Source organism: Osmia lignaria, chromosome 10, assembly GCF_051020975.1.
Source record: "Osmia lignaria lignaria isolate PbOS001 chromosome 10, iyOsmLign1, whole genome shotgun sequence".
Taxonomy (NCBI): Eukaryota; Metazoa; Arthropoda; class Insecta; order Hymenoptera; family Megachilidae; genus Osmia; species Osmia lignaria.
Window position 1 is genome coordinate 6,032,602 of NC_135041.1, and position 16,527 is coordinate 6,049,128.

The 16,527-nt window shown below is 40.3% G+C and overlaps 1 protein-coding gene across 4 annotated transcripts in view; it reads left to right on the forward strand.

Annotated features, from left to right (window-relative positions):
• The window catches only part of LOC117611668 (zwei Ig domain protein zig-8), a 213,035-nt gene that overhangs the window by 151,866 nt on the left and 44,642 nt on the right, over positions 1–16,527 (forward strand). For 2 of the 4 annotated variants that reach the window (XM_034339716.2, XM_034339717.2), the window contains exon 4: positions 4,475–4,685. In XM_034339716.2, coding sequence (XP_034195607.1) covers positions 4,475–4,685 — 211 coding nt within the window. Of the gene's footprint in view, positions 1–4,462; positions 4,686–16,527 lie in introns of all 4 variants that reach the window. The other 2 variants (XM_034339714.2, XM_034339715.2) reach the window with 1 other exon arrangement.

Below are 16,527 nucleotides of genomic sequence, written 5' to 3' on the forward strand. Positions count from 1 at the left end.
AAGTGTCCTGCAAACACTGCTGGTCATGGGAACCGCATCACGACTTCAGGGTTTGTAGTAGCTGCAACTTCCACAACGACCGTCTTTGCTGAGCTTCGCTTTTCAAAATACCGGCTTGTGCTCGAAGAAACGCTGTAGCTGAATGTTCAGCAGTGGAAGTACCTTTAAGAGAGGATCTCTTGCTTAGAAATACACGGAACGTCGTTTTGGGTTACCTAACGTCGTCCATCTTGGAAAATACATGATATCGTTTTACACGCGAAGTCTCGACATCCTGAATATACTTGCGATTACAAATGATTTATCATGGCAGAATATAGACTTGTACAATTTTCCACTTGTCAACCTGCTCCTCACATGTGCTACGCTCCCCTATGGATACCAAGAATCTATCCGGAAGGTCGACAAGATGGGACTTAGAATTCTCTGTCTCCACGCTAGATACCAGTGTACCGCTGAAAGTTTTAGAAATGTCGAGGATTTGAATCACTAGTTATAAAAAAAAGAATGAATAGTATACAACGAAAAAAGAAGAGCCATCGTACAAAGTGTTTACGAACCTTGTAATCCTTGCGAGGGGCTTATCGAACGGGACAACACGCTGCTGTATGTGCATTGTCGTCGACATAGCACCGTAACACAGCTGTATTTTCATAGAAAGGTAGAACAAGCGTATTCGAAAAACTCTAACTTTATTGCTACCATTGTGTGTAACCTTTTGTACACACTAATGGAGTTGAAAATTCGTTTCAAGTTGTTTGAATTGTTACTACACGCGCAACGAGTTTGCTTGTGTCTATTCAATCGTTATTATTCTATGCATCGATATTTTGGCTTCAAGAACGTGAAAGGGAATAATTTTTCGTTGAAACGTGTTCGTAGCGGGGAATTTTCCATTGAAAATCGATCGCGCAATTTCGCCGCCACCTAAATTCTCAAAGTCGTTCCGAATCTCAGTTCGATTCGTCAAGTTCTTCCGACTCGTGCAATCAGAGAAAGCGGCATTAAAACGAATAAATTGAAGGGGGTCCTTTCCATTTCGCTTCGATCTGCGCGAATTTCTTAAACGCCTAGTTCGCTTCATCCTCTTTTTCGCGATGACCAATGAAGAAACGCGAATTCGGACTTGCGGGCAACGGTGGATATCGAAAAATTTGTAAGCCAGATATCTGGTGCGGCTGATTTTCATCGCTCGTAAAGTGGACGACGGCGCCTATGGGCTCGTGAACGCGAATCGTTTGCATAGGACAACAATATTGGTATGCAAAGGGCAAGTGTAGAGGGTGTAGAGAGGCATCGCAAACCATGGGGTGTCAGTGATACCAGCGGATACAAGGCAGACACTGGAACCCTATACAGGGTCAACCATGGAGGTTTACGTTGGTCTGGTATCATAAATTATACGGGTTATACATGTCCACACACTGTGGATCGTGTGAAGAGACGCTTGTACGGAAACGCGTTATGCGATGACAAAGGAGACACGAATAGAGGGGGTATACGAAGGGACGATACAAAAAAAATTTGTCAAAATTCCAATTCCTAACGTGTACTTTAAATGTTGAAATTCAATTTAAATTCTAATGGTGCGTATCGGAAATAGTATCACTAGGAAGGGATTCCTTTGGTGTCAAGATGGTTTTCCTTGATGCGCTTAGCGAGCGAGAGAAAAACAAAGCGAGAGTAAGGAATTATGGAAACAATGGGTGAAAGAAACGCTCGGGAGAAAAGGTTAAGTGTGAAAAGCCAGCAGAGAAGAAGGTGAAAAGTGAAAACTGGCGCAGAGAGAATACTACAGAAGGTGAGACAAAGCTGAAGAGACAGGTAGTGAATAGCGTGAGAGAGCGAACGGGAACACCGTGTATATAAAGAGAATAGAGGAACGTGAAAAAGAATAGAGCGGAATAAGAGAAGCGGTTACAGAGAAAGGAGAAAATTGTCTGCGACTTGTGATATCCTTCCGGGACACCATTAACGCATAGCAATGTATCTGGAATTCGTTCGGATGCTGTAAAAGAAACGGAAACGCATGGTGCCGTTCTTTTGAAATTGGAAAGAAATTTAATTCGCGCTGGAAGGAAGACGTGTAGATTATGCGTGCCTACAGGATATTGGAGGGATTTCCTGAAGGAATTTCTCGAAACGAACCGTTTCGTTTAAATGGAGATATCCTTGAGAGCTAAGTGACACGATTTTTCAGACCTTCCTTTTAGAATCGTATATCCGCTCTTTTTTTGTAACATATTGATGTGATATATACGCGTGGCATAGAACAGTCGGTGAATTAATATTATTAAAATTAAATGGGTGTCACTAAACAATAAATCGTTGACAGCAATAGTTGAAGACTTCCACTGATAGCTTTCTTCAAGGGGATGCTCCTCGTTCAGCCTGTTATCCGTTGACCATCCCCTAGTAACCTTATCTTCTCAAATATCGTGCGACTGTTTGGCGAACGAGCCAAACGTCTTCCAGAAACGACGCGACTCGAATTTCGGCAACGACAGCTCGCACTCACCCCGATTCTCCGAAAATTTCGGAGAAAATACGATAAGGATCGCCAACAACGATCCGAATCTAGTAGAACGATCGCTGCTAGCTGATACGTGTAAACGACCTCCGCTCGCTATTTGACTATTTCATTTTCCGTGAGTCCTAAAATGTATTAGAACAGTAATTATAATGTAATATCTTCCCTTAAGTGTTTGATGATAAACGACTTATCTTCGAATAGCGTTGTTAACGAAGAATCGAAAATTATCGTATTTAATTTATTCAGGATGCTGGTTGTTATTATGAACAGAGTTTCATTGTTTTGGCCCAGTATGTTTTTTAACCGCGTTATCAAGCAAATAAAAATCTTTTGTCAACGAGATAGAATGGTAGATTTTGGTTGTGTTTATTGTTTCAAGCGAGCAGTTAGCGAAATTGCAATGGATTGTTGCATTGCAAAATAAATTGGTAACGATTGTTTTTGTCGATGTTTAAATGGGAAAAAGGGAACTATGTAAACATTAGTTTGTATTTTAACTTGGATATTTTCCAACCACTCTCTCTCTATATCCCCTCGTTTATTTCTGATTAACACACTTCGTTTCGCTTTTATTGAATTTTTTTTCTATCTCATTGATCTGTTTTCATTGCAATTTTGTGACACCTCGATAGATGGAAAATTCATTGAACAGATAAAATGTTTATATTAACTGTTCACTTGCATTTTTGAGCCCGATGGTAATAAACTTTCAATGAATATTTGAAATTTATGGAATTTCATATTTCCTCGTGCTCTATACGTCAATTTTCAAAGGCTATTGTTCGCTCGTTTCTTTCTTTTCGCTCGCACATATTCGTTTGATTTACGATCAACAATGCGGAGAATGTATAAAAAAAGAATGAAAAAAATGTATTGAATTCCATTTTCTCCTCGTAAATTCATTGCTCGTTTTGCCACAATATAAGCTCAATGATATTACGCTGAAATTATTCTGGATACTTAAATCGAGAATTTAATTTTAATTGGACTTCCTTGCGTCATTTCTAATTAATTTTTATTGAATTATTGTATATTTAACCACACCGATACTGTCGTGTTTTCTTTCATAATTTTCCTCATTCAATTCTGCTCGTTTCAAGTATCAATCTGACATTCATTTATATATAAAAGTATTATATTTCACTGATTTAATAACGACGAAGTATTATAAACAAGTTTTATGTCAGATATACAATGAAGTAAAAAAGTATTGGTGTATCCAATTTCATATGTATGATTAATTCTGCATCGAAAATATTCTACCTCCATGAAATTATAATAATCCATTATTTCAATAAATTTCGTCGAGGATTTTCATCGAAAAATATTTCATAAAGTTGCTTTGGCGATGATTATTCGAACTTTAATAATTAACAGCCCGAACGAGTACTGTCAATTTTAATCCTCGAAAATTTTACCTCTTGGCTGCTTGATATCGCTTGATATCGTCGGTAAAAACCGAATTGCGTTTCGAACCGTCGAAAAAACATGCACGACCCTCGAGCTAACTAAAAGAGACGAGAAAAAGGCGCGTAACTCGAAACCTCGGTCGAGGGGATCGCGAATTCCCCTGCTAAATGTCGTAGCCGGCGTTTCACTAATTACTGGCGCAACACACGAACGAGCTACTTCTAATTACGCGGTCTCGCTTAATGGGGAACCCTTAACGAGGGACAAAAGATTCGACCCGCGAATTTCGCAGCCTGTACGCAATTTCCAGACCGCAAAACTGTCAAAATCTTTTCACGTTATTTCTGAACCGATCAGGCGTGCGCAGATATTTTAAAATAAGCAGGTTTCCCAAGGGAAAATGGCATTTCCCTAACATTGCCATTTTCTCTAGAGAAGAGAGCATCTTTTAAAGATTCTTTCAATTTTTGAAATTTTCTTTTCGCTCAACCGTCAATGGTACATTTTTCTGTTTCACAGATGACGTTACAGGTTTCCTGGATGCGGCACAGGGATGTCCACCTGCTCACAAACGGTCATTACACGTACACGAACGACCAACGATTCAGGGCGATCCACCACGCTCACACGGACGATTGGATGCTTCAAATCAAGTATCCGCAGCTTCGTGACAGCGGTTTCTACGAGTGTCAGGTCTCCACGACGCCGCATATGAGTCACATCGTGCATCTGAACGTGATCGGTGAGTTTGTTCAATTTTAGATTCTTGTACACAAGCTATCATTGTACAAGCACACCCTCGTTACTAGAAGAGAAACTATTTATTTGGCATCGTCTTGGTATCGTTTCATCAACGATTCATCGTGGTACAATTTTAATTAAGCGTTAGTACGTGGGAAATAGAAGGCTAATTACAACGCTGTACGCAACAATTAGTTAATTCTAATCTGAATCTGGCCTAGTTACGCGGGCCGTTGCTCGAAATTTAAGCCAAGCTTAAATCCTGGCGCGATGCCAATTGAACACCTGGGATTGGTTGATACCGATTTCGAGCTAAGCCACGCCGTCGAACAAGGCTTTGATTACGCGAGATTACTTCCCCAACTTGGAGCCCGACTGGCTATAAGCTCTATTTTCTATTCCCCGTGAAAGTGATATGAGCGTGCACGGAACGGGGTAATTAGTACACGTAGGATCATCTTAATTGCCGCCCTTATGCTCGGAGGGTCATTCGTCTCGACGAGTTACAAGTTCACTCTATTGATTTCGTTAAGTTTATTGTAAATCATATAACCAAAGTATTACAAAACAAGGTATCATTATTAAAATTAAATGTGAATTCCCGAATGAAAAACCTACGAAATGTGCTTTCGTTTCTCGCTCTAGATCATTTTTCCCTTCAAAGAGAACTTAGCTTCGTGATTAATTTACATAAGGTCAACGTTAACGGCCCATTATCTCTGCGAGCCGTTTGATAAATTGAAAAGTTTTACCCATCCAGTTCGAAACGTCCGAACGAAATAGCAATTGAATCATTTTACCTGGCAAAGTTTAACCACGAGATCCTTGCGGGACGTGAAAAAAGTTCAAAGTCGCTGGAACCTTGGGACGAAATTTATCTTCAACGAGGTCAATTGATTGAAATTGCTGGCGAGTGGGAAAGGACGTTCCCAGTTGGATATTCGACTTTTCTCTCGATACGTCAGAAAAATCTTCATCGTTTAACACCGGCTTGGCCCTTTGAAATTTTTACACCGACCGAGAGGAAAAATCATATTTTCTCCTTTCTTCTGTTACGCGAAAAGAGGGCGGACCGTGTCGAGCAAGAAACTCGCCATCATTTATCATCCCCTGGAAACTAACTGGTACTTCTAAAGAGGGGATGAATCGTGCCTTTAACTATGTAATTTAACCTAATTTAAAAATCACACGTTGCCATTTAAAAAAGTGAAAGTGATCCTAATTTTCAATATAAATGTTGATCAATTTTTTTCTTCGCACCATATATTTTTTGTATGGGGTTACACAAGAAAGGGATTAAAAGTGAAACACGGTCCGCTATCAAAGTAACGTTTCGCAAAAGGTACACGCTCGTTTTCCATTAATTCATGCCCGATACAATGACCCAGTTGAAATTTACATTTCAATTACGGTGGTGCATTTGTTTTCCGGGCTGTCACGGAACACGCGGGGAAATTGTTGGAACGAAATAATTACGTTAAGATCGCCTTTCGGACTCGTATTTCTTTTTCTCCGAACGGAAGTTCCCGATGGTTGTCACGTATACACGCGGAAAAAAACAATTATCGCTGTTTCAACAACGTTGTTTCCACGACCGGAAGTTTCCTCGAGAGATGAATACGGGCCGATAAGAATGTACGTAGGTACGTCGGAACGTCGGGTTAATGAAAAATAATGTCGCTATCCTTATTAGTGTTTTCATTAACCTTTATTAGCGGCACGAAGGGTGTCTAGATGACGTCGAGCTCTCCTTGTTTCCGCTACGTGACCGTATTAACGGTAAAAATATGAACAAAGGTATTACGCTAAGCCGGAATTACGTTCACGGTGTTAAGTCCCCTTCTTTGCTGAATGCTAGGAAAAAATGGAGAAATTATTAAACCTCCTGAGGTATTTATCACGGAAAATTTCACTCGTTCAGGTGCTCACAGTATTATCCAAGCTATTGTGACGAAATTAAGAAATAAAACGAAAATGTAAAGAATCTTTATTTGTCTCAGTTGTACTATCGGTGACAAGATACTCTGTACACGATCATTAGGTTATGATCGAAGAAATTGATTATTAGAGGACTGCTTAGCCCTGAGGGTGGGTGTAATTCACGTGAAAATCAATAAATTGATTGCCACAGGGTAAATATAGCCGGGTACTATCTTCTGGTAGGTGGATTTCGAACTTTCGGCTGCGGAGCCAGTCTGCAAATATTGCCACTTCCTCGATGCTTGTACAGGAAACCGTGCTCCCGTTTGCACACCATTATTGCAACGATGTGGTGGTTCTTCGTGATCATCATGGAAAGATGAATTTTCCTCTTCATCTTCGGATTATGACGAATCTTATTTATTAGAAAAGCAATTTTCATGAAAATTAAAAAGATGAATCTTATTTTGTATAATTACCCTTCAGGATAATTTTGATTGGTATCGAAGCACTGCCGATTTCCTGTATTCGGTTGTCTTCGTTTCCTTAAAAGTTGTTTCAATGCCGTTGTCTTCGGTGCACCACTACACCAACTGTCCCCGTAATTGTTTCCTTTGTTATTTTAATTTTCTTGTCCTTCTTTGGCGCGCCGCTTTTATCGGCTTCGCTCAGCCTTATTCCAGAACGCTCCGGTTATCTTTTAACGAGTTTCTTTGTATCAAAGAACGTACGAAATGAAGTTGGTTCGTGGATTTGTCGACGCAATTATAAGCCATTTAATACCGTCTGCCTGAAGAAAGAAATGTCCTAAGGAAAAAGAAGCGTTCGGGCTACGATTGGCACCCTCAGAAATCATTAGCGACTGTAAGGGTGCTTTTTTAGCTCCCTATAAACGGGCTTCTCTTACCTTTATTAACGCGTTAAGCTCGATTTCACTAGCCAGGCATCGTGGGTGGTCGCGTGCGTGCAGGTGCTCGTATTTCATCCCTTGCAAACGTAAAGCACGCCTGTAAATCCTTTCTTCACGCTCTTGTTTCGCGTGGCAAAGTTGCAATAATTTTACTGCCGCTCCATCTCTGACTTTATTAGGCTCGTAATCTCTTATCAGCAATAAGCTGTGATTATTTTATTTTAACGAATCTGATTTAAGGGTAGGTAAACTTCGAAAGAAAAATATGATTCATCCGTTTCTCTGTTAGTATTCTGAAACTTGCCCGATCCCGTTGTTTTCATCCCTTCTTGTTTACCCTTTCCGAAGAGTAACCACAGTTTCAAACAGCTTCGACCATGACGGAGCGAGCAGTTGAATGGCGGTGGATCGTTGGTCGTTAACAAGTTGTAAATATCTGGTACCTAAGCGACAGTGACAAAGTGTAACATCTGCGAACGTACAAGGCTCCCTCATGGTCGGACATTAGATCGACTTGTTCCACTGACGAGACTCCGGCGCAGCTTCGCACGACTCGTACCACTTGCTTCGTACTTTATCGAAACTTACTTCTCGCGAACAGGAAAATCCTCTTCCACCTGAAAACCAGATACGTGTTATTGAATTATCAACGAAACGAATATCTATGGTAGTGTTTCTAATTTTCTGCAAATTAGAATTTTCCACCCTTCGCTATTTTAATTTCAAAGTGGAGAAAGTTTCTTATCTTCCCATCAGTTTTACGATCAGATTCCTTGTTAAAATCATTTACAATCTTTGCCTTGATCTCCTGTGAAAAAATTCATTTCAATTCTGAATTATTCGACGGTAGAGACGATCACGGAGCACCTACCTTGTATTAACGTGAAATCAGCTCGAGAGTAAAATCTGGCAAGTGTCTGACATTCAACTCGGAAAGTTTGGAATGAAAACAGTTCTCGAAGATTTTGCTATTTCCGATGAAGATTAAGCATCCTCCGTTGCGCTGCGCTATCTCTGGTGGACGGACTTTCTTTACGAGCCACGTTCCATGCTAAATTAAACTTTTCCTTTCTCTTTTCTTTCTCAAAGGAACGATATTGTTTCTTCGACGTAACGGTAATTAGATAATTCGATGTCAGGAGAATACAAATTTTCAATTTTCATTTGTTACTTACATGCTTTATAATCTGTATTTCTACGAAAAGTTGTAGGAATTAAAACGTCATTTGTGGCAAGTCCTAAGTGAACTACTTCTTACGTGTACCTGGTCGTTGTTCCGAAACGTGGTGAACACGTATCGCGATGGAATGTTCCGCGCGCCCTTAAAGCTAGTAATCGTGCGAATTGCTCGATGCGTGATCAAAGGAACAGCACCTAATTAGTACTGGCACACGGTGGCATGGAAGTTTCGCAATAGCGGTGTTAGCTTTCTCATCTGCTCGCAAAGTGGCTTCCTCTTGGTGCGCCGTCTCGCGGATGCTGCCAGTAACGTTTAAACGGAGCTTTGTTCGACGATAATGAAAGAAAGGAGCGAAGGGGATGAAAGAAGCTACTCGTCAAGTAAGAGCAAGTTGAAGGATTGTTAACTGTTTTTCTTGTAGAATGTTCAAATTTTTGACGATCATTCGTTTCTGTCGCGTTAACGTCCTCATCTGTTGCATATAATTTTCGGCTTTTAACAGAAACTGTGCTCATATTTTTCTTATGTAGGAACCAGATACGAATTATACAGTTGGACATTTCCACAAAATTGCCCGTACAAAGCAGATTTTAATTATGACAGAAACGAGGGAAGCACGGATATCGCAGGGTCGAGGAAACAATGATATTAAAAGCTTGGTAATAATACCACCACCGTGAGCATTACAATGAATCGCAGACCTTAAAAGCTCGGATGCTTCTTTTAGCTTTAGATCGGCTTGCACGGCCTGCTTGCTGCATCCGCACAATCTAATGGAAATCCCTAAAATTGTTTCCTACTTGGCCAGATTTAACGATTCAGCTAGGATTCAACATGAAACTCAGCATTGTCATTTAAACTACTGTACAAATTCTTCAGGGAACAAGACCTCAAAAGAGTAGATTTATTATTCAAATGCTAATATTGATTTGCGGGAAATCCAATATTTTCATAACCTGCTCCCCTTTCCTGGTCTCTCTGAATCGCAAAATTCTTGCAATACGTCATAATTCGATAGGTTTTTGCGAGTACCGTGGCAATCGGCGCGTATAAATCTTAATTCACCAAACGGTCGAACATTTGAAAGCATTTCGTTAACAGCCCCTCTCAAAGCGTTCGTTCAATTCGTGCGTTAATGAACCAGCGTGGAAAGGGACGGTGGCAAACAACATCGGTCCTTCATGGATCTTCATTAAAATTTCCATTCTCCTGCTCGATGCACACGTTTGTTGCAAAACAGATGCGAAGGTTGCAAGAGGAATTTGCTGTTTACCCGTTTCCCGTTTGCTTTGCAACCCTTTAGAACAGGCTGCTTTGTGCTAGATGCAACGCTACAGAAGTAGTTCCAGCCATGTTGACTGAAAGCATTTAGAGAGTGTCCACTAACAATTAACTCCTTCATTATCGTAGTGAAATTAGCTAAATGTAGTAATTGACAAACATAAAAGTGTTTGAGAGATTCGTAAGACCTGTGAAAATTAATTTAATCTTAATTAAATCGCTTGCAACACGTTTGTGATTTTTGTACAATGTTAAAAATCTATTGTCTATAGTTTGTAACAACGATAGAAGTTGGATGAAACTTTTCTTGGCGCTAGTTTAATTGGGGAGAAAAAGTGAAAATATCGAAGGGTGAAGTACGAAGTAGAAAAGTTCTCTTGTTTATACGCTTCACGATGTTCGTTACGATAAGGGGATATCGCAGTAAGGATAATAAACTTCACCGAGTGTAATTAATTTACCGTGTAACACGAGAATCCTGATCTATCTCGTGTTTTTCGTGACTCTTCTAATTGCTAATAAGCAAACTTGCTTTCCGCAACTCTTCGTATGTAATATCAACTACCCGAACAAGTAGTTCAGCCACTTTTTAATTAGCACCAAGTAGTTCCTTTTTTTCTGCTCGTTAATAAACAACCGGCCGGCGAAAAATAGAAATCATGTAATTAGTGGTATTAAGCAGCAATCAATAATTCTGCAACGTCAAAAAATATGAAATATATTTCTTTATAGAGAAATAAAATTAAAGGAACCTTGATTAAATTATTCTCAAAATGGAATATTTGCAGAATTTTAATCAAGTTCGATGAATGCACTTTTGACGATACGTTCGTATTTCTAGAATACGCGTCAAAGGGATGTAGAAATTGAATTTTTCAAAAGTTTTGTTCTATTGACTGGAATAAAAATCCATTTGCAAAATTAAAAAGAAAGGAAAATAGGGGAAGAGAATATAAAAAGTATCCACGACAAAATAGGAAAAAAAAAGGCCTTAAGAAACAACGGTGCCTTGTTACCAGTCTCAAAGATTATCCAACCCTTGTCATCCCTTAAAACTCACATTTCTCCATCTCTCCGAGGATTACCAACGCCACCATGTGCTAAAGTCTCCCGCTGTGAAATTTTAATTTCATATCACGCGGAAGGTATTCAAACCCCGAAGCCAGTTTCTTCTTCCCGTAGTCCATTTCTTCGTCGCCTGCGTCATCCGTCGTCGTCGTCGTCGTTTCATCTCCGCTCGACAATTCAACGTTTTCAGTCCGCGGGTCGTGGAAAATCCAAGGATCACAGGCCATCAGCATCGAATTTTTGTAGAGGTACGAGAGAAAAGAAGGGTCGAAGAGGGTCAGCGATTCTTCGCTCGTTATTTCCGCTCGATCGAAAGCGAGCTTTTGCCCGGCTGTCGTTGACACTGCTTTTCACCCTGGCCGATTGAAGTGCTGGCGAAAACGCTATTCAAGTTGACATAATGCCGGGTCGCGCGTTCGCCCACGCACACAGGAACCAGGCCACGTGCTGTGTTCCCAGACGGTGTTGTTATACCCACATTGTCGAGCGTATTAGCCTTCTTTAGGGGGAAAAAACCGATCGTTTCAATGCTCGGGAGTTGTTATATATCAAGAGAGGAATATTTGGTTTAATATTCGATTGAAGAAGAAATGAGAATGTTGGCTAGAAATTGGTTAATTGTACGTCGAACAGATTGATAATGAATTAGTGTCATCGAACTGATCATGAATTATCGACGTTTCGTGGAGCAGTGTCGCGGCAAGTTCGGAAGCGTGCCAGCAAAGGCAAACCATGCGGTTAATTTCACTCTTGCACTTCGAAACTCGGTGACTCGCAGACTCGGTGGTCGTCATAATTGTACACTAATATCGTTAGCAACGATTCTATGGCTCGTTAGTGTCGAAAGTAAAACCGATCCGAACGGATTTCAGAGATAATCCAGCCAGACATTCGTGTTCGCCTGGGCGATGTTCCAATTTAAATAAAAATTTGACAGGTTTATATAACGATAGATCCAATCGCGCATCGGTATAAGAATTATTCAAATGCTTTTAAACGTTTAAGGAATTATTAAACGCATCAATTACTTTCATTTAATTATTTGCACGTGGTATATATTTCAATGACACGATACTATATTATTGATATTTGACGTGAATCTTTTTATGCGAAGAAAGAACGTGTAAATTTTTTATTTCGTGGATATTTTCCGTCGTGAAGGTGGCTTAACAAATATCATCATAATCCCTATAGAAAATCAGCGCACGTTTGCGAAGGAGGAAACAGATGCAACGATAACTCACCCCTTCTGCTTACTTCTACCCCTATTTGCGAGCGTGATTTTATCACACGAGACAAAATACTTTCCATACGGTGAAACAGTTTCATCCACTCGGCTCCCTGAATGGAATAACTAAACCTTTCTCTCGAGGGTTGGTCAAAAGGGTGAGGAAAAGTATAAAGGGTAGAAAAAGGTGGCGTCAACTTGGATCGGGTGAAACTATGTAATAAACAGGAAACAAAGTTATCCTTATTCAGTCATTGTTTATGAATATTTGTAAATATTGATGTGTGAGCTATACATAGGTATATAAGTGAGAACTAAGCTTGAACCTGTCAGTCTCAAACCAGTCTTCAAGAAATAAACTACAATGTTTATGAAACGTTGACAAGACAACCAACGAAAAAGACAAAAAAAATGTTAAATGTAACTTGTACTGTTTGAAACGCATAATGGATGAGTGCATTTTCTATGCAGCCGTACAAAAGATTCGTCGAAAGAGCAAAGGTTACTTCTTGACTCCGCAATGCAGCCGTAAGGATTCCACAACGTTACTTGACGCTGCTGGCTTCGCAGCTCGACGAAGCCTGAAATTTAAGGCGGGAAACGGCGACTTTTCAACGAGAGGCGATTTCGTTCTCACTGCACGACTTCTTTGACGTTTGCGACCTTAGATGAAAGCTCAGCAGCCTGGAAACTTGAGTACGACCTCTGCTCAACTCTTCATCGACGAGTCAAACTGATTGCTCTCGCATCTCCACCATTGTTTGAGTAGAAAATTTTCAAAAATCTATCAACGAAATATTTAAATTTTTAAAAGGGTGGTCTTCGATAACGCGCTTTGACGCTATCACAATGTAGCATGACCGCGCGAAATGCATTTCGCGTAATCTAATAGAAGGGAAACTCACTTTGTCGGCAACCGATCGATGAAACTCAATTACAGACATCTCCAAATTTGCATAAATACTCGTAATGAACGTGTAATGAATTCGCTCGCGCATGTATCACCGACCGTGTAATCTTTACAAGCGGGAACGCTCGACAGGTTTCTGGTTCATGTGCAATTTCACGGTATTTTCGATTAATTACAGTCGAATTGTTTGCATCCCAGGAATTAACACAATAACTCCCTCCCCATTTCTATTTTAATTCACTGATCTGAAAGTTGCAATGCTCATCGATCGAAGGTATTATTCGTCCTTTAACTTTTTGTCGTAGAAAACGACAATCCATGGTTCCACGTTTTGTTCAATTTTTCAAATTCATTATTCATTCGATCGCTTTTTAAATTTCTCACTCGACCGATCGAGTGGCGCCCGTGGGAACCATAGGATAGTCCTGTTACATCGCAAATGTCATAGTATCACCGGGAATCGTGATTCGAACGATTTCAAATTGATCGTAGCACGAGAAGGATCTATGGATCGTTCGTGTTACAAAGATGACCGCTTTGGAAACGCATTAGCCGCTTTAAATCGCCACAGTGATCAGCCATAGGAAAAGTAGAGCCGGTCGGTGATTAACTGGAACGGCAACCAGGGAAAGGATGAACAAGGAAACGAGAGACCATCCATTCTTTGAAATCTGTCTAGTGAAAACGAGCGGATCGGGGTTCGTTACGTGAAACAGAAATCGTTTTAGCGGCAGCGGCTAGATCCGGTGGAAATTAAAGGAATATAAATAACGATAATAAGCGGTAGACGGGCTCAGTCTAACGGAAATTGGACTGCGGGTAATCACTCTGTAACAACGCCTGTCCAAATGTGATTTTCAGTCCCAGCATTGTCCGGGATGAACCCATTCCACGTCGAGGCGGCTTCGAATGACAGAACGAACGGACAGATGAACTTGAGCGAAGAGAAAATGGGCTGGGTGAAAAGAGAATCGATGGAACCGGGACAGACCGGCGACCGCAAATAACGCGAAATATTTGAAATAATTGTCGACGGAAATTAATTAAAATACCGCCGCTCTCTCGAGTGCCACGTCGAAACGCATTAATCGTTGCACGAAACAAAAGCATCCCTCCCACTCTGCCCGTTCCTCACCCATCCTGACAGTTTACATCTTCCATAGGTGGAGGAAGATTAAAAAATACGGTTGACAATTGTGGACAGTTTATAAATCGTCTCGTTTCTTGATTAAACGATATCAAAACCTTCAATTTGATATTGTCCAATTTTGAATTTTATAGAGTTCAAAATCTATGATTATTTATGAAACGTACGTATCAATATTTAAATAGCCCTGGCACTTTCAAGATCATCTTTTTACACGTCCCGTGATAAACCGAGTGTATCCATTACGCGCGGTGATAAATGAGCCAGTGACCGGTGCCATTCTACTTTCCTCTCGTCACGATACAATTAATTTCCGTCGCATTATTCGCGGTTGAAAAACGCTCAAATCCCCTTTTCACCCACGACCGATTCACATCACTCGCTGTTATCCACCCTGCTCATGGTCCATCTATGGGCCAATGGTAGGTCGAATCACATTGAGTAAATTGGTTCGCTGTTGAATTCAAACGACGTGGCTGTTCTCACGACGGGACTGAAAGTAACACCCGGAATGGCGTTGGTTGTTAAGGTTTACAGGTGGTTGGATTTACGACCAGGGTCAATCGTGAACGTTTCCAACCACCCCCTTCTTTGAATCTCTACCATTCCGGATATTCGCGATTTGTTTTGTTGCACCGATCGCAAATTTCTTATTAATTTCATTTTATTATATTTTTCATTTATAATAAAAAATTATTTGAAAATGCATAGGTGTTTTCAGAGTCATGAAAAATGTCACTAGATATTATGTTGTTTCCAATTTGATGTTTCCTCTGATATGTCTGTCATCGACAGATAAATATTCAGATGATATTTAATCATCAGAAACCTCTGGTCGTTATATTGAGAATGCAAATTTGCGATTCGATTGCATAAACAACGAATGCAAACAGAGCATTCAGGCAACTGTCAATTTCGTTTAAATTTGCAAATATCATTTCGTTAAAAGCTCTCAGCTTTTCGAATAAAAACCAGATTCTCACCCGTCCATTCGACTGATTTGTTAACCTTTTTATCGGGTAACAATTTAATGGAATACATCGAGCCTCGTTTGCATTCATATAAAACGAATGTAAACTGCACTTAATCGAATACGCGTGAAATGTTTCTTGCATTTGCATTGATTTTACAAACAACAGAAAACGGTTTTTTCCTCTTTGATTTTATCCTTGCCCCGTCTTTTTTTCTCGAAAGAGTTGGTTGACTGCGGTAGCGAGCATCGCTACGAATGCTATCAACTATTTCAACCAAACACCGGGGAGATTAAAATCGCATTTACGTTGCTATTTGCGACACGGAACAAACGTCCAAGCGATTTCACGATGGATGAGCGCCAATCGATACGGCAATGAGCCGCCGTTTATCAGCATTGACACTTTTTCTCGATTTCGCGTTGGCAATAACGAAACGCGTTAAAAAAAAAAACGAATGCCCATAGTTCCCGGATATTTTCCCAACTAATGGCGTATACGAGCGTTGATAAATAATTACCTCTCGAGTTTGAGTTCGTTTTTAACCCCCGATCTCAGCGTTGGAAACAAATTCACCCTCAAATATCAAGTGTTCACTTTGAAGTATCCCCTGCAAAATTATTTCTAAATTTGTTGAATTATCACTGATCTTGAATTCCTTAGTTAATTCCCCTCGTGAAAATGGAGACGAAAAGCAAGCGGAACCGGCGTGAAAGCGTATCGTTAAAGAGTAGCAGGGGTGGTAGAACGGCGAAAGCAGGATTGTGTTTCCATTAGTTAATTTACTTTCCGAGGACGAGCGCCGTGCCGTTTCTAAAACTGTTTGCAGCGACGCTCGAACACGTCCAAGCAAAGTATCCGCGTGGATCACAATTAAAACTCTCTACCGGCTCTTCATCTGCGTGAAGAGGAGCGGGACGCGAGGGAAGAGCTACAATTAGGGTAACAAGCCTTCCATCTGATACGACGACAATTCTTTCTTTTTTTCGTCGACTTTTCTCTCTTTTAGTCATTGTAGAACGTAGACTCTTCGTATTGTTTCTTTAGATTTCAAACAGAAAATTGACGTTGCAGTTGCACGAAGAGTAAGTGATATGCGGTTAATTGCATTTTCAATGCATTCGGTCACTGATTATTCTCATAAGATTACAAACACTGAAGAAGAACTAACAACTTTTAGAAACGTATAACGAAGTTAAAACACCCGTAGCAATCTTCCAAAATTTTT